Below are 20123 nucleotides of genomic sequence, written 5' to 3'. Positions count from 1 at the left end.
CATTCTTTTCATACTAAATACTCATTTTCGTACATGTCTTAGCCTGTGTTGTGTTCTATAAGTGACATTGTTTTCGTCAGGTGCATCTGAATCACAGGAGTCAACTTCAGAGTCAGAGTCTTCCAAAAACATCTCTGTCATCTGCATAATTTATCTGCTTCACATGTTAGACGCATTTGAATGCATATTTCCAGCTATTGCACCCTAAAAAACCAGCCTGACTTAGAGATCAAGATAGGCTAGGACTTCCTTGCCGAATATAATTAATGAAAATAGTTGTAAAAAGGGTAGCAATCTATCTTCACAAATCAGCGAACAACCAAGAAACAAAGCTAAAAATTAATGTAACATAATAAATTAAATAAAAATTGTTACTGTGTAAAGTACATAACTATGTACAGAAAATGTATTTCGAGGGCGTAGTAGTTTACAAAGACACAAAACGACACTAAAACGAACTCAAACCATACTTAAAAGTAAATAACATTGTAGCTGCGATTTTTATGAGCAAAGTTACTCACTCCTAATTCCTCTAAGCAAACTCACTAAGACATAACTTAAGCTTTAGTGAATTCAAGTAACTTAAAATGTCACGTAAAAGAACTTACAAAGAATGTGTTGGATTATCTGCTTGTGAGGCACAATAATGCGAGTTCAGGAACATCAATCTGTAAGGCAGGTGAATACGTGCTCTTACCTCCACCATCCATCCGAAAGGCGGTGTGGGTCTGGAATGGAAGCAAGTTTTGTTCAGTAACTTGGCATGACGAAGCACGAGACCTTCACTACACTATGACTAAATTTCAAATGAGACCCTCTTTGGCTGGATAGAATTGTAGCGCATTTTTCGGTGTCTCTAGTGGAACAAAAGTGAATATAGCTGCCTTTAAGGTGGGTGTTCCATTGTAGGTGTTAAACGAACATTTGTACGTCGAGTTGGAATTAGAAAAGTGTACATACCTTTCAGCACGGACTTGGTGGCACCAGTTGGGAAATTGTGTGAAAATATATTACAGCTACTTTTCAAAGTACTTACTTCAGTTGGCTAGTGAACCTGGATTTGATGAACAGAACAAACTTGGAGTAGACCAATGGTCAACTTTACACAGTGTTTTCTACACCTTTTTTTGACTGAGCTACAGTGTATGTCACCCAAGACCAGGGAGGGACTTGTGGAACATACAAGGGCATGTGAACGCAAGTAGATAAAGCATAAGGAAGCCCCATGTTTTCTTTTCTATCCTCTGTGCCATTGTTTAGCATATTTCTTCCATTTTTTGATGTCTTTATTTCCTACCTTGCACATTAACAACTGTCAATATTACGGTAGCATTGTGAGTATGCAGGTTAGTGTCAGGCTATCTGTTACCTAGTGATTCAGCATCTAAACAGCATGGGATATTCACATTTATTGGGAAGATTAGCTGGAAGTGCAGTGCATCTGTTCAGTAGTTGACATACAGCGGACCATGCGAACTACTCAAGTGCACAGGTGTTTTGTTGGCATGATGCAAGACATTGAATGAGTTTTAAGACTTGTTCCAGTGACTTTAGCGGCACAATATTTTGTAGTGGAAAGTGTAACTAGCATTGTGAGATAACTTAAATGGGACTATTTCGAAGAAAGACAATCTTCTCACAAAATCCTGCTGGATAAATGCAGAACAAAGTTATTGAAAGTAAACTGTTCTACATTTTTGTTGGCTGTTTAGTTTTCCTGCACTGGGACGTCGACAATAATGAAAGGGACAGTATGCCTCATACGGAGGCAATACAGTTAATATTTTTTCCATTTGAGAAACAAATGAATCAATGTTAACATCAAGTACACTGTCATTTACTGTACACTGCTCAGGTGTGCTTTTGAACATTTCTATATCAACAACCAAACTCTGTAAAACACTGAAGTAAATGGCAAAGGATGCCTTGCTTTGTACTAAATGCAAAGGAGAGAGAGAAGAATGACCATTATTATCTCTATGTATGCTGTAATTATTCTAATCTTGTCTCTTATGTAGCGGTTCGTACTATATTCCCATAATGCTCATTCAATGTCAGTTTTCAATTTTTTTTAATTTTCTTTTGAAAGATATTTTTATATCTTCAGGCATCTGTCATTTCAGGTTCTTTTTTTTAGCATTCTTGTGACACTTTCTTGCAGAACAAACAAACCTGTGACTATTTACCCTGCCCTTTTTTTCTAAATGTTTAATATACCTCATTAAGTCTATTTCATGTGTTGTTAACAACATAGCAATATTCCAAAAAATATGCAAAACAGGTATAAACACTTTCCCCAGATCCTACATATGAACCAAAGTCTGCCACCCTCTTTATCTACAACTGAGCATATACCATCATTCCATTTTACATCCCCACAAACAGTTACACCTAGGTATTTCTATGAGTTGACTGATTTCAGTTGGCACTAACCGATTCAAATAGGATACTACGTTAAACATTTTGCGAAGTGCACAGCATTTCTCATCATTTAACATGACTGTCAATCTCTGCACCACTTTTAACTCTTATTAAGATATGAATAATTGTGCGTGTTTTTTTATCACACAGCACTTCTATACAGGTAACTCATCGACAAAAATGCTCACATTCTTTTTATTGTCTGCCAGGTCATTAATATATAATATGAACACCAAGGGTACAGACAGACTTGCACGGTGTACACCAACTTCTTTTGATGATCCTCCATCCAAGGTAAGATGCTGCTTCTTCCTGATGCAGAAAGCCTCATTACAGTCACAAATTACATTTAATGTCAGTGAGTCAAACCCTTCACCCTTTTTAGAAGTCAAGTTAAGAAATACTGCATCCACATGGCTGCCCTGACTAATGGCTTTTGGGTTTCATATGAAAAAAGCATGAGATGGAATATACATGCTTGATGAATTCAGAATCCTTGCTGGTTGTCATAGATGTGGCCCTTCTGTTCAAGATACTCTTTCAATGATTGTATCAACACATGTCAAAATTATATTTAATGTCCTATTTTGTTTCTTTGTTGAAGCTTCAGAGCACAAAATAGCTGATGCCATAAGAAGCACCCACTGCTGTCATAACGACGTACCAAGTGTATATTGCATATAAATAACCCAAATCATCTGTACTAAAACTAATGTGCAACCACTTTTGAATGAAAACTTCTCATGAAGATCTCAAACTGGCTGATGACTCACTGTGTGAATGACATTAGTAGTGCAGCTTTATTGAGGCACTGAAGTAAGAAAGGCTCATTGTCTGCAGCTGCCATTACGAGCATCAATACAGAATAGCTTATCTTTTACAAAAATTGAGAAAAATATATTTTGCTTTAACATTCAGTTAAACTCGGAGAAACTGTATAATATCAGTCAGCAAAGATATCTACATTGCTGCTGACCAATGCTTACAGTAAGTCACTTTTCACACGTTCAGACCTCTGTTCAGTTAGAATTATTAAGTTGATTTATGGGCCAGAGAAGCAAAATTTTATTTACTATGCATCTATGATTTTCACTACCGCCTCACCTGCGTGATTCTGCCTGATGTGTGCCACATTTCGTGTGCAGAATTAAGAAATGTGTCTTCTCTTGTTGTGCTCACGAGTGTAAATCCCTGTCCTGACTCAAGCACAGTTTCAGTTTTTTGGACAATTGTATTTTGATGAAGAAATGTATTCATGACAATATTATGAAGATAGAGATTTTATTCCTTGCAAGTACAATCTTTTATTTCTGTGTGTATTACTGCTTCTGGCCACTTCTCAAAATGTTTTATGGTAAACAAATCGGTCTTGAAACTTAATGGTAGATTAAAACTGTGTGCCAGGCAGACTTGAATTTGGGATATTTGCATTTCATGGACAAGTGCTGCACTGACTGCGGTGCGCAAACAGGACTCATAACTCGTCCTCACTGTTTTACTTTTGCCAGTACCTAGTCTCCTACCTTCCAAACCTCACAGAAGCTCTCCTAAGAAACTGGCAGAACTAAAGCTGTGAGGGCAGGCCATGAGTCGTGCTTGGGCAGCTCACCTCTTACCCAAAGGCAAAGGCCCTGAGTTCGTATGTCAGTCTGACACACAGTTTCAATTTGTCAGTGAGTTTCATATCAACAGAGTGCAGAGTGAAAATTTCATTTTAAAATCAATCTTTAGGTTATACTCCATTGTAGACTGTTTAACTATCTCAAAATTCAGATACTAAATTTCTTAACTTTCCATGAGAGCTACGTTGCAGGTTGTAATATGGGCTGTGGTTACTATTTGGTAGTCAGTGGCAATCTCCAAGAGAGACAAGGTTCTATTGTTGTTGGTTGGTTGTTTGATTTGGGAGAGGGAATCAAACAGCAAAGTCATTGCTCCCATCGGATTAGGAAAGGATGGGGAAGGAAGTTGGCATTTGCCTGAAGCAATTTAAGGATATCCCAGAAAATCTAATCACGATGGCTGGATGCGGTTTTGAAGTCCAGAGTGCTAACAACTGCACCACATCACTTGATGTTCTATTGTTATCTTATCTGTTTTAGATAATTACGAATTTCTGTCTATGTGCATAGTAATCTTCTAAAATATTACAAGCATTATTGGTTTTTATTCCTTCAGAGTCGATGACCATTCATGTCTCTTGTGACATATGTAGTTTTGTAATCCTCCCATCAGATGTACATTTCATCTGAGCCCTAATTGGGCAAACTGCCAGCTGGGGCAGTGAGGGTGCCATTAGCAATACCGCCTGCCCAGCTAGGGTTGCTATTCAGGTTGCATGGTGGATCCTCAGGTACAGTACTGACATGACACCAGGCTGAGGGAAATTCACTGAAGATCTAAGTAAGGAAAATGTGGAAAGTGGGAACATTTGCTGTTACATTCTGTAACATGAGATTGGTATAATTACCTGACAGATATTAATATGTTTTCATAATAGTAACTTTGCACCCATGTGAGGATCTTTCAATTTTACGTTATTGCCCACTTCTCCTTTATGAAATGTACACTGGTTATATGATTCCATACAATAAGAATATGGTGTGAGTTTAATATTGCAAGTAATGTAGTATTATAATTAGATACAGAAATTATTGCACCATCTGCATTGTAGAGATAAGTAAATTTAGTCCGTGCAGATGCATTCCAACTATATAGCTTACGTGGCAGTAATCTGGGTATGATGCAGTTTACACTAGTTTAACATGTTCCGACCTCTACCTGTCAGTAACCAAATTATGTAGAGGTCTGGTCAAACAACTTATGGGGATACAGCTAGATTAACTTCTTTGAGAATCTCTGATATATTGCCATTTGTATGTTGAAAACAATTGGGTGTGTATCTGTCAAAATATTGGCAGTTGTCAAAGATACCATATGGCTGGATTACAGTGAGTTGTTTGACATCGCACACTGGGAGGACAGAAAACTGGAATTTATTGGTAATGAAGCGAGTGTTTTCAAATTTTGAGTTCTGTAAAGGTTTGTCATTGGGTGTAGTTCAGACTGCTTTATCAAAAGGAAGGTTACTTACATTAGATAGAGATGTTTCCTGTTGTCAAGCCCATAGAGGTGTTACCAGTGCACTTATACGTACTACATAATGGCGGGTAGAAATGAATGATGATCAATTTCTTTTATTCTGTATATTAAAAATAATGATAAGATATACAGCAAAGTTTTACTTGTTTTACTGCAGATGTCCGTGAGACTTCAAGCTTCATGTCAGCAAATCAACAATTTGCTGGTGGCCATTCTCACTGGCTAGATGACGAGGGATGGCTCCACTGTCATCCCTGGCCCATTTGTTGGCTCCTGCCTCCAGCAATGCAGCTGCTGCCTCAATATGACCACAGTATGCTGCCCAGTGCAGCGGTGTCCTCCCCAAATTACCCCTGGCGTTAGGGTCTGCAGAATATGATGTCAGTAGCCTAATCACAGCTGCATGGCCAGCAACTGCAACTGCATGAAGAGGCGTGTTCTGCCTTATATTCCTGATCCCTACCTCGGCACCACTCTCCAGTAGAGACCTCACCGCCTCTACGTGTCCACCCATTCCTGCCCACTGCAGGGCAGTCCTCTTCTCCTCATCCCAAGCATTCACGTCTGCCCCTGCTGCCACCAGTGCCTGCAGCTCTTGCACTGCACCCGCCCGAGCTGACTCAATCAGCTTCCTTCCTTTCTCTTCTGGAGGAAGACTCCTGCACAAAACATCAAGATTATTACACTTTACCATAAATACACATGCCAAATGAAGGAAAATGTCATGGAAGTGAATCTGTGAGCAGTTTTGAATACCCATCTGTCCAATGACAAATCAAATACCTCCCTTCCATAACACATAAAAATCCAAAAGTCAGTGTAGAAGATACAAACAGATAACAGTGTCCCTTCGTCAAAGTGTTCATTTACTTGCCATTAAAACTTTCTAAATTCCACCTAAAAACTAATTCACTCTCATATTTTGTCAGAATTCATTACAAACAGTGAGTTACTTTCACCTCAGAAAGCTGCTTATAACGAACTTTAATACATTGAAACATACAATTAACACATGAAAAACAAACTCTCTATATGCAGGAGCCCCTACTGACATTTAAGAAGGAAAAACATGAAAGCAATCATGTGTATTTAAAGAACTTTTTCTTAGCTGACAGCGAAAAGTTCAGCCAAGTTATTTGCAAATTTTATGACACAATGTCACCAAATAGAGAAAGTAATTGCTTCACATGAGATTCGTTAGTCAAAATATTTCAGGTGTAAGAATAACCCTAAGTCAATTTTTCCCACCTGCCCTCTTCCTGTAAACTAACATTGGCTTCCTGAACACTCTGGATACCTGACACCACTGGTGTCTCTTGCCCAGTTGCTGCATTTGCACTAATGCCTGGCCAGACAAAGCTCTGTTTCATCAGAGCTACAGATGCATGGCCCCCAGGGAGTCTGAGATCATGAGAATGGAAAGGTACAAGAAGGAAGGGGGCTGATAGACCTTTTGGGCTGTGATAGATCTTTGAGCATATTCCATCAGATTTTACACTCAGAGCTTACCACAGGAAGTAAATGGACGTTGATGAGTCCTGAGGGGACCAGTTTAAGTCTGTGTAATCGTCTTGGGTGATAGCTAGAGCACTGTAATTTAGTGGCTCGGTGGTGGTGCAGGAATGGCTAAGGCAATCTGCCACAATATTATTGACGCTGGTGACAAGCCAGATTTCTGTAGGGAATTGCTCAATGTACACTTGTAGTCTAAAGTGTTGGGGGAGACCTGATTTAAATCTTTCCTACAAAAGCTGATGGTGAGTTAGCACTGATCATTACAGACCGTAAAGATGCATCCCTCAACTGAGAGTTGGAAATACTAAATGGTTTCATAGACAGCAAGAAACTTTTATCTGTGTGCAGCCCACCAGCGTTGTGCATCAGAAATCTTGGAAGAGCTTCCAGATGTTGCCCATGTGTTACTGGAGGATGACTTGAATAACACTTTGCCTTTTATCTACAATAATTGCCAGGAGGGTGGGTGGGACAAACTGTGGCATTGGTTAGGTCCTATTTTGTCTTTTCAAAGCTCTTGATCATGCCCTGTGTCCAAGAGACTGCTTTATGACTTTTCTTCTTATCAGTATGAAGTGCATTACTAAGAGGCTCTTTAGTACTGGTGGCATCCTTGAAGTGGTGTCAGAAAAAGCTGACCATTCTGATTAAACACCAGAGTCCTTTGTAAGTGGTAGGCTGTGGGAAGTTCGCTACTGCCTGTACTTTCTTGGGGAGAGGTGGGAAACAGCAGTTGAGACTACTTGTATGAGAAATTCAACCTCGTTTGCCCCAAAAACACATTTTTTAGTGTTGGCTACTACCACTGCTTTCTGTTGGTGAGAAAAACTTCATGGGCTTGTTGGCAGTGTTCTTGCTGTCTCTGCGGTAGATGGCTAATGGCTCTGAGCACTATGGGACTTAACATCAGAGGTCATCAGTCCCCTAGAACTTAGAACTACTTAAACCTAACTAACCTAAGGACATCACACACATCTATGGCCAAAGCAGGATTCGAACCTGCGACCGTAGCAGTCGCGCGGTTCCAGACTGAAGCGCCTAGAACCACTCGGCCACACCGGCTGGCGTGGGGTAGATGAATATATCATCTAAGTATACAAAAGGATCTAGTGCACCGCACAAGATGTTGTCTAAAAATTGCTGCCAAGTTTGTACAGTACTGCAGAGGATGAATGTCAACTGTGCTATTGAACAGGTCAAGAGGCACAATTATGGTTATTAGTTCAATGTCCTCTGAGGCGACCGGGCCTTGGATGCAGTTTTTGACGCAGTTTATCTTACTGAAGGTAGTTGCTTCCAAGGTGCTGCATAGGAGTGGAATGGTGCAGATGTTGAGCTTATGATAACTGCCACACAGGCACCAGGAACCGCTCAGGCCAAATGGCTTTTGGAAGGGCAAAGCATGCTGTTGATGAGCTGCTCTTCAAACTCATTCTGTGCAATTTTGCAAGAAGCTCAGCATATGGGTCTGAATATGCCAGGTGCATCACAGCGAAACATATAACAGAATGGGCACTGCAGCAGATGGACCTGCCGAAGGTGCTGTCAACTAAATAACACTTTGCTATGTTGGCCAGTAGACAGTAATGGCCAAGAAAATCGGTGCCCAGAATGGGGTCCACAACATCTTTGCTACTATGAAGTTCCACAGGAGTTCAAGATGAAGGCAGAAGTTGAGCGACCAGGTACGTACGTCATAAGTAGTAATGGTCGAGTTGTTGGCACTGGTAATTAGAATGGGAGTGACAGGCCCTGGATTGGGAGTAGTTTGTGAGGAAAGGGGGAAAGGTCACAGCCAGTGAAATGAAACTTGGGGTTGATTTTTATGAAAATAATCCTGTCTTTAGTCCAGGGATCTAACTATTACAACATACATGAACCGATTGCTAATTTAAATGACCACATAAGATATCACTGAGGCAATGTTCAGTATCTTACAGTTTCTAAAAATATTAACTTGAGCTCATGCGTGGGACCTGGTATGCCAGGGACAGATGAGAGATGCACTCGCTAGTGTTCATTCCTTACACACGACTCACACAAACAAAGGAGAGATATTTTGGTTACTATACAAAACAAAATTAAAACTAAAGAATGAATTTGTCTGGCAGTGAAGGGAACCAGCACAGTCAGAAAGGAATTTGTCTTTGGGCACACTTGTTGGTGAAAGGGTGCCAAAACATCCAGGTGCGTGAATTGTAAAATAGGTCAACTAGTACTTCCAGCACTCAGTATCACATCACTGCACTAATAATCACTTCACATGCTTAGTACTCCAGCACCAATACTGGAAGGATGTGCCAGGTATCTGGTGTTACATTTTTCTAGTACTGAACCTTCCAAAAGATCATAACTCAAACAGCGTGATTGTAGAATTACTTCCGCTTGCTGGGCTTCGAGTAACTATGATAACTGACTCTCAATATCAAGCTTTACCATTGAAGCTAACGCCATTGAGGCATGATGGCTAAGGTAAACCACGTGTCATTGTGCAGGCAGAGTTGTTGTGAGTGCTGCTGGGAGACATTTCCTTATAGAAGTGGGAACAAAGACAGTTAAGAGTGCATGGCTCCAGGTCGAGGTCAAAAAGCTACCTGCAGCAAAAGTTATTAGTACAGATGCTGGAGAAAAGCTGTGGTACATTAACTGACAGGAGCTGCTGATGTCTGGCAGGTGCAGCGCATCATTGGCTGTAGTCAGTGGGGTTGAATGAAAGAAGTCACCACAATGGAACACCACTATATAGTTGCTCAAATCATCACCAAACCCCCTCCATGTGCCCACCCTCATGGTCAAGGTCTCTAACGCACTCTTTTGCGGCGATTCCTCAACCTGGGGGTAAGCTGGTTCAAATCCTGATTGTGGAAAAACTTTTCACTCCCAGTATTTGGACAGCAAGGGAAGAAGAGGTAGTGGTGTTAAGTTCTTGATCACCAGAATTTGTGCCAGTGGCTAGGGTCAAATACCAAAACTATCTGCAGTGTCTCATGTGACACTATGATAGTGAACCACCCATCAGATGGGGATGTCAAGTTTGACAGTGCCCTTTGTGCTATCTGTGAGTACTAGACTCTGTTCTGGCAATGTGTTTTATCCTCTCTCTTCTCGTAACATCATCATCAGAATCATCATCATACAACACGCACACGCGCGCGCGTGCGGCCATGCCCGCACACACAGACGCACACATACGTGTAGCATTAAAAATAAATAATAGAGTATGACGTAAACAAATAAACACAGAACCTGCATGTTTCACTCTTGGGTGGAAACTTGGCTAGAAGTTGTAAACAGTGTGAAACAAGACTCATCCAACTAATGACACAAAAAGTGGATTTGGCTTGTGTAGTGTGTGAGCAGAATGACAGAGGTGGGGGACCAGTTGTTTTGTAGGTTAGAGCATTCAGTGTCAGTAGTAATGGTGCAGTGGACCATGCATCATAGCATTTTCGCTACTGAACATTTTTTAAAAAGTAATGACTCCTTGATGACAGTTCAACGACTTTTCCATACACATTTCACTGTTCTGATAAATGGTTGAAAACCTGATTACAGCAGAATGTTGCACTGGGTTGCCTCTTGTTGCACAACCAAGTCATTCTTGAAGCAGACATTACCTGGTCGTTCCCACATGGTGTACGTGCAGGAAAAGTCGATAGAGTAGAGAATCTGTTCTTCCGAGTCCTTGCTACTCTATTAGATGCCGCACTTCAACTCTGGGCTTTTCTCGTCGCTTGCTACAGCACATCCTGAAGGATGAGTTATGTTTTCATCCTTAGAAAATTATGATGGTGCAGAAGATTCATGATCTTGATTATGATGAACAGAGACAGTTTTGTGAGAGAACGCTTTATGTACTTGCTGCTCATGATGATGTGTTGATGATGAGCGATGAAGTGCAATTTCACAGACAGTTATGTAAACAAACGAAACTGTCACTACTGGGCAGCAGACAACCCACAAGACGTGCATCGAAAGTCAGTGTGCAGCATGTGAAGTGTCCAAAGTGGGAATAGTTGAGCTTTATTTTTGTGAAGAAAGTTGTGTTAGTGTAACAGTGAATGCTGTACATTAAGTTGCAATGATACACAATTTCATGCATCCACAACAGGACAGTATAGGGATGAACATAGCAGACATGTGGTTCCAACAACACCCCCCATGGCTAATGATCCCTTTGGTAGTTTTTCAAGAAATGTTTCCCCAACATGAGGTCTCATGTTTAGTGAGCCACCACGCTCGCCAGATTTGTCAGTTTGTGACTTATTCTTATGTGTTACCTAAAAAGTAAAGTGTACTGTAACAAACCTCATACACTCAATGACGTGAAAGTTGCAATACGTTAAGAAACTCCTGCAGTTTCACTACATGTTGATGAAATTGATGGTGAGCTTCGAAGAAAGACTTTTAATGTGTATTTATAAAGAAGGCCGGTATCTGCCTGACGTTTTTACAACATGAAAAACGTGACAATTTATAGATTGGTCACATTACCAATTGTAGTGATGTGAGTACATTTTTTATGTGATGAAAATAGAGCCAGTTACACTAGTTTCAAATCCATGCATTCTTTTTGTGCCACCCCGTACTTTATTCCACTACTCCATCATTCTTCCACTACTCCATCATTCAGGTTTTATGGCTTTGGCACTGTGTTTTCCTGTTAAGGGCATTTCCATCGCTGATGAGTGGTTCTGGAACTGCAACATAACATGTGGTTCTCTGCTTATGGAGCTCCCTTTATGTTGCTTTGGTGCTGGCAGGGTTTGTGTGTGTGGCGCTCAGTTCTGCAATGACCTTTGCACCCTCTTATTTTTTCATCACAGTTCTCTTCAATGAGTGTCCACATGATGGACACTCTGCACACATTTGTGGCCACATTGTGACTTAGCTTCTGCTGTAAGTGGTATAAATATTTGCTAGGAGACTCTTGAAACACTAAAAACTAACCATGGTTAACCAACATTTCAGTTCACTTAGCTCTTATGTAATGAACTAACAACTACACAGAACAAGCTGTTCTGACAAGGACTGACACTTGCAATGTATTGAAAACATAGCGCAGGTGCCATTTGTGGTCAAATATGAGGACAAAACCAGCAGGCCTGCCTAACACCTGCATTTATGTTTAAGCACACATTTTGCATGATGTGCCAGTATTTTTCATCAAACTCCTCTGTTAATTATTGGAAAGTAACAGAATTAGCTGACTTAACGAAAACAAGTACAAGTGGGCTGTGTGATATCACTTTGTAACGCATATGTGAAGTGCAGCAGCTTAATAAGCACACACTAAAATATAATTTTTATCTAAATTCAAGGAATAATGATACTCTGAGCACAATAATGATGAATTAAGGTTAATTGTCATGAAATATAGTATCCACTCAAAAGCATGCACAAGGAAGGTAAGCAAGAGCTGAAACTCAGACTTAGAAAATTTAGACATCAAAATCTAATTTTAGATACTATTCAGCTTTATGTAAAAGTGCAGGACTTATGTAAACACCAAAATCAAATTTATATTTAAAAAGTTATAATGTTTTGTAAAGTTATTACTGTGGAAAGGTATTTTGAATGTTTTGGCAATGATAACAGTATTATTTCAGCATGTTTATTATTATGAAGTGATTTTAATGATTTAAAACTCTAATTCTGTAACCTTTACTGGAGAACTACTACACTTGTAATTCTAAGCAATGCAGTTACTTTGTTAAACAATGCCTGTACTCATGCCTGGATCACTGTAAACTACCAAGGAATTGCGCCAACAGCTGAGAGAGACTAGAATTTTTCTAGTCTGTAGAGGTCAATGTTAAATTCATTTTCAGACATGAAATGTGTGCTAGTTTTTTATGCGAATATCACGGCTGGTTAATAAAAACAGGTTGATTTTTGCCCTAGCTTCCGTTATAAGTTCCCTATCTGTACCATAACATTTGAAAAGGGCAAGTTTTTATGTATAATATCCACAAGTGGCAGCACTCTCATATCAATAGGCAGCTTGTGGGGCGGCGGTTAAGTTTGTAAAAATAAATAGCTGTTTGCTGTATAAATGCTTGCATGTTGAATCAGTTTCAGGCTTTTAGAATGTCGTTAATGCTGTCTTTCGCCGTTCTCAACACTGGCTCTCTATTTACTTTTTAGCACCCAGAAAGTGATTTAACAAAACGTGGAGCCAGTAATTAGAGATCCTAGTGCCCACTTCATCTGAGAATACCATTATAGCTGCAGCTTATAGCTCTGAGGAATTAGGAGATTGTCCGGGATTTCTAATCAAAAACGGTTTTCCAAAATAGTTGAGTATATTCTGAAATTCACTGATAAAAAAACACAAGTATCCCTACAACCTAACTAACAGAGCAGTTCAGAGTCTAATGCGCTGATGCAACTATAAATGTCCGAATTAAATGTTAAAAAGAATGCTCGCCATAATTTGATGAAAATATTTCATCAAACGCCACGCTAAATAATTGGTAGAATGTCTGTCCCGCGACGGCACGTGAAAATACGACAATACGCAAACTGAAGCTGGATAATGAAAATCATCCCAGAATTAACCCTTCACTTGAAATGATTTCATGGTTCCGCGTATCTCTAGTAACTTAATATGGCACCCGAGGCTGTTTGTAGCAGTGACACTGATGCGACGCGGCTCCCGACACAGATGGCGTTTCATTCAGCGTCTGGAGAGAACTGGGGCCTTGCTTCCTCATGCAGCGTTCTTATATATAAAGCCGCGGTGCGGACGGCTAAGGGAACGCCTGATCAAATCGGCTCTCCCGACTAGCTGCTGGGCTAGTAACACACCACTTCAAGTTACATAATAATTTATAGCTTCTTTTGCTGATGGCCGATGAAGCTCGTAATTTAAATGTGCATTCAGCACGCAGGTAAGTATTGATAATAAAATTTTGACGTGGCTAAGTTAAATATTTTGGGCGAGAGAAATAATTTAATTACACTGCACGCAGTAGATGAGCTCTGAACTGGTCCTTTTGAGATCCGCTATCGCTATTATTTTATAGGTATTCAAAAGAAACTTTTCACATCTTCATAGTCATAGCGGACCTCCAACCTATTTAAATCTAAACATCCTAGCCTTATTTATTAGCCTACTTAATCTATCTTGCTTCCTTCAGTTTTGAGACGAAAACCAGAAAATCATGGATTTCCACTAAAGTCTTAATTTGTGAAATCCAAAGTACTGTTTTTATTAAATCATTCTGAAAGATGAATCTAAATATAAATTTTGAAGTCTCTAGCTCTTTTCTGTTGCGCCAATGATTTTTTCAGAAAAACGTCCAAATTTCGAAAATGGCTGAAGTTATCGAACTGATATTTAACACACATTAATTTAGTATTATTCCTGACATGCTAGAAAAGTTTTAGGTCATTTGCTTGATTTTTAAGGTATTGCGCAACATTTATTTCAGAGCTAGTTACAGCAGACTGGCTGGCACACAATGGAAACTGATTTGAATTTACTACAGCGTGAGTAGGCTGCTTCCCTACAAGCTGTTATTTGCATTTTGCATACCAGATAGTGGAGGTGATATGAGAGGAGCAGTTCAGCACAATAAAATTCTATGTTCACTGAAACAAAAAGCTGCAACAAGTGTAGGTTAAAGACGCACTGCCTCATGCAACCGTGTTTAGGTAGTTAAAGGAATTCAAAGAGGGTCGAATTGTCCATGCTGAGGAAGGCAGGCCTGTTGTTTTGGCTTCTGCTGTGACATAAGTCAATGTCTACACAGCTGGTGTGACTGTCCGTGAGGATTGGCAGAGAACATTACACAACCTCAGTGAAGTGTTGAGAGTTTCATACGGCAGTGTTTTTACAATTATGCATTACCATCTCCATCTCCATATGACCCGTACTGTGCCCATTGTGTGTCACATCTGTTGGCTCTCAAACAAAAGGCTGTACAAGTGGAGAGAAGCTGTAAGGTGCTGTGTCTCTTTTCTGATGGAGGAGGTGCATTTCTGCAATTGGATATCACCAGTGAAGAATCATGGCTGCATGATAATTATGTTAAAGAAAATGAGATAGCAAATTGTGTAAATCGCCTGGTTCTCCAACACCAAAAATGACAGAGTTGTTCCATCTGCAGGAAAGTGAAGTTGATCACATGTTTTGACTGTGGCGGAATGACTTACCAGAATGAAACTCCCCCTCATACTACGGCTACAGCAGCATAGTGCAAGTCAGTATTGGCTAAACTGAGGAAGCAAGGAAGTGACTAGAGCTTTCTCAGTGTCAGTGGCGACTTCATCAGAACAGTGTGTGGCCTCACATTTCCCATCACTAAAGGCAAAGCTTTCTGGCATTCGATTTGAAAACTCTGAAGCAGTGCTCATAAAAAGTCAGATGACTCTCAAGGACCTGACAAAGAATACCTGCAAGACTGGCAGAGATGTTATAAAAAGTGAATTCAAGTAGGAGGGAAGTACTTCAAGAAAGATCATGTAAACATTGAAATAGAGTAATAAACATCTGTCAAAAAACAACAGTCTCAGTCTTTGTTGATCAGCCCTCATAAATAACAATTCTAAAGCAATCAAAAGTTTTGGCAACATTATTTTCATATGAGCAACAAAACAGGAATTGCCTGATAGTGCAGACAACCTGAGATTTCCTTTCAGGTACAGATAACTGCAGCAAAAGATATACACCTCAAATTGCTATCATCAAGAAACTGCAAGTTAAGCCTTGTTTGTTGACTGGGGTCCTTCTAGACTTCAAGACTCTTTTACCTACAAAGAAACAGTTTAGACATATGGTTCACATCCTCCTGATATGCTTTTTATGGACTTTTTATTATAGGTGGGCAAATCATTTATGCATGTATCACTGTTCAAAGTACAATTTGAAATTTTTCCAATAGGGCCAGAAAATATTCTGAGTATGTAATATATGATTTCCAATATTATATTTCTTTACTATGGAAATAAAAACTTGGTAACAATTTATCTTCACAACCAACATTTATATGTCCACTGTTATAACCAATTCATAGAAAATACATACTAATGCATGGTTGGAACAAATTCATAGTTAAGAACTGTGTTTTGTTGAAGTAAGGTGTGGTGTTATATTTGATACATAATGGATCATGATATACACTTTGAAAGGGACTATAGACTCAAACAGGTTTTAGCACAAAGATAATGAAACAATTTTTGGAAACAGAAATAAAAGGTTGCTGTTGTAGGTGCGACAGGAAAATATACAGGTTGGAGATGAGGTGCATGTTAATAAGTGTGAAGATGATGATAATGGTATTCACGAAACTAGTGTGCTTACTCCTGTATCTAGTAGTGGACAGATGACCTATGACATAGTACCTGTTGATCAAGCAGACTTCCGAGAGTGTAACACCGAAACTGCACATAGTCCATGTTACCTTAGACCACAAATACAAAGAAGGGCAGAGTGTCTCAGGATTTTCATCACCAGTCACATGCAGAATCTGCTATAGTGCATACAAATGATTGTGCACAACAGAGTGAAATTCTATACCCATATCTTGAATGCTTGACTAAAATTGACTCTGTAGAACCATGGTATTCTTTGGTCTACTAATAATAGCTGGTTTATACACGGCACATGTGAAACTTCTGAGCAAATTTCAATCAGATGGATATTGCTTACCCATTTTTTGAGACAAAATGAGCTTTTCATGATTTTGTGGTGTTTTGGTGCACCTCTGGTCTGATGATAAAGTTACAAGAGAAGAAGGAAAAGCAGTTTCTGGATCAAAAACTGAACCTATATGGGCTGTGTTTAAAATGTTCATTGGTGCAGGTATTTTGTCTTGTATCTGTGAGCCTTACATTACCGTTTATGAGAACCTGTTTACCTCCAAGGGACAGTGCCCATTCCAGGTGTGCATTCGTTACAAAGCTGGACAGCACTAGATAAGCCACACGGGGTAGCCATGTTGTCTGATGCGCCTTGTTATGCTTCACTCGTCGGAGGTTCGAATCTTCCCTTGGGCATGGATGTGTGTCTTGTACTTAGCATAAGTTAGTTTAACTTAGATTAAATAATGTCTACGCTTAGGGACCGATGACCTCAGCAGTTTGGTCCCATAGAACTTACCACAAATTTCCAAATTTCCACTAGATAAAAGTGTGCTCTGCAGTAGATTGTGAGACCAATTATCTCACATGTACAATTGTATATAGCAAAACCACGTGACAGAAGTGCAACCCTACTGATATTGGCTGCAGATTTCAATGCTGGGCCATCAGCAAGTGTCAGTGTGCAAACCATTCAATAAAACATGGGCTGTTGGAACCAAAGGCCCACTTGTGTACCCTTGATGTCTGCAAAACACAAAGCCTTACACCTTGCCTGGGCCTGTCAACACCACCATTGGATTGTTGATGATTGGAAATGTGTTAATTGGTCAGACAAGTCTCATTTCAAATTGCATTGAATAGATGGACAAGTATGGGTACGGAGACAACCTCATGAATCCATGGACCCTGCACATCAGCAGCAGACTGTTCAAGCTGGTAGAGGATCTGTAATGGTGTGGGGCGTGTGCAGTTATATGGAACCCATGATATGTCTAGATATGACTCTTACAGGTGACACGTACATAAGCATCCTGTCTGATCATCTGCATCCATTCATGTTGTGCATTCTGATGGACTTGGGCAAATTCCAGCAGGACAATGCGACATCCCAAACGTTCAGAGTTGCTGCAAAGTGGCTCCAGGAACACTCTTCTGAGTTTCTTCTCTTGTCCACCAAACTCCCCAAACATGAACATTATTCAGCATATCTCAGATGCCTTGTAACATGTTGTTCAGAAGGTATCTCCTCTCCCTTGTACTTTTTCGGAATTATGGAAAGTCCTGCAGGATTCATGGTGTCAGTTCCCTCCAGCATTACTTCAGACATTAGTCGAGTCCATGCCACGTCATGCTGCAGCACTTCTGCATGCTCACAAGGGCCCTACACGACATTATGGAGGTGTCTCAATTTCTTTGGCTCTTCAGTGTATATTTCTGAATCTGTATACTGTATTCATCTCTTGGTTTCCCTCTGCAATTTTTAACACCACACTTCCATCTAGTACTGATTTCTCAGAATGTGTTGTACCAACCGATTCCTTCTCTTAGTCAGGTTGTGCCACAAATTTATTTGCTCCCAATTCTGTTCAGTGTCTCCTCATTATCTATGTGATGTACACATCTAATCTTCAGTATTCATTTGGAACCCCACATTTTCAAAGCTTCTATTCCCTTCTTGTCTAAACTATTCACTGTCCATGTTTCACTTCCATACGTGGGTAAACTCCACGCAAATACTTTCAAAAAAGACCTCTTGACACTTAAATCTATACTTGGAGTTAACAGATTGCATCCTCTACTTCAGCAATCATCAGTTATTTTGCTTCCCAAATAGCAAAAATCATCTACTACTTTAAATGTCTCATTTCGGGATCTAATTCCATCAGCATTAACTGATTTAATTTGAACACATCCCATTATCCTCGTTTTGCTTTTGTCCATGTTCAGCTTATATCCTCCAGTTCATTCACCTGCTCAGACAAAAGCAGACATATGTCTGTATATGTGCGGATGGATATGGGTGTGTGTACAGGTGTATACCTGTCCCTTTTTCCCCCTAATGTAAGTCTTTCCACTCCCGGGATTGGAATGACTCCTTACCCTCTCCCTTAAAACCCACATCCTTTGATCTTTACCTCTCCTTCCCTCTTTCCTGATGAAGCAACCGTGGGTTGTGAAAGCTTGAAATTTGCGTGTGTGTGTTTTTATTGTGTCTATCTACCAGCGCTGTCTCGCTTGGTAAGTCACAGTATATATATATATATATATATATATATATATATATATATATATATATATATATATATATATAGTTCTTTCATACATGTCTTAAACAACAGACACCAATTTGATCCAACAGCCTTTATGAATTAAGACACACAGGGATTTGAACCCAGATCTCGTACTTACTAGGCAGATGCTCTGACCACTAAGCCATCTGGACACAGTGATCTCTGCAACTGCACAGACTACCCTAGCAAACTTCCCTTCAGACACAAATTCTCAATGTATCAATCATGGACTACCAATCAAGAGGGACACTACTATAGTAATGTGTGGATACTTTGAGAATTTGTGTCTGATGGGAGGCATGCTGGGTAGTCCAAGCAGTTGTGATAGTAATTGTGTCTGGATGGCTTAGTGGTCAGAGGGTCTGCCTAGTAAGCATTAGAACTGGGTTCGAATCTCAGTCCAGCACAGATTTTCAACTTTTCCTATTGATTTAAATCAATGCCCACTTGGTATGAATATAGATATATGGATGAAGAACATCACAAAAAGTTTACTCATAGTGTGGACACAGAATCAAATGCAAGATCTCTAGTGAATTTTTACAGTGTATTCAGTAATGAAAGTTTGATGGGAGAGGACGACGATGACAATTATTTTGATGGATTTGGCTTACATAAGTTAATGACTAATGTTGTAGCATATATAGATGAAGAGTTTACAACTAATGTTGATGCTACAGTCATGTATCTGGCGGGGGGGATTGCATTAGATGTTAACAGTAAAGAGAGTGAAAGGAATGTGTTAAATGGTTATGATGAGATTAGTGATTATCAGTAATGAGGATAGTGAAGATATTGTAATGATGTCGAGCAGAAAACAGGAAGTGAAATAGATTTGTATAAAGGATTAAGATGGTACAATATACGTAGAAGTTCGAGAGAGTGTTTTCGAGGGAGGTAGTTATGAGAACAGTGATGATAATTATGCCTACTTAGGCCAGAACTGTGACAAGAGAGGAATGTAAGAGTAAGATTTTACCAGTTGATATTATTGATTACAGGTAGTTGTTATGAAGATAAAAAAAAGAGTTTGATAAATGCATAAGGAATGAAATTTTAAAAGTTACTTGGAACCATTGTTATAATGAAAGTAGAGATGGTACAATGATAAATGCAGTGGAAAGGGTACGTGAAAGTTTGCATCCAGAATGGTGGGAAGAGACAAGAAACAATTCAGATAACTTAGAACATACTAATACTGCTGTG

The 20123-nt window shown here is 39.6% G+C and overlaps 1 protein-coding gene across 1 annotated transcript in view; it reads right to left on the bottom strand.

Annotated features, from left to right (window-relative positions):
- Positions 1-628: 628 nt before the first annotated feature.
- The window catches only part of LOC126427353 (ankyrin-1-like), a 97469-nt gene continuing 77974 nt past the window's right edge, over positions 629-20123 (bottom strand). The window contains exons 4-5 of the mRNA XM_050089685.1: positions 5667-6182; positions 629-728 (exon numbers count right to left, since the gene is read on the bottom strand). Of these exons, the coding sequence (XP_049945642.1) occupies positions 5702-6182 (481 nt within the window). The 3' untranslated portion in view covers positions 629-728; positions 5667-5701. The remainder of the gene's footprint in view (positions 729-5666; positions 6183-20123) is intronic.

The sequence above is a fragment of the Schistocerca serialis genome, chromosome 11 (genome assembly GCF_023864345.2).
Source record: "Schistocerca serialis cubense isolate TAMUIC-IGC-003099 chromosome 11, iqSchSeri2.2, whole genome shotgun sequence".
Lineage (NCBI taxonomy): Eukaryota > Metazoa > Arthropoda > Insecta > Orthoptera > Acrididae > Schistocerca > Schistocerca serialis.
This window is presented reverse-complemented; position numbering and strand designations above follow the sequence as displayed.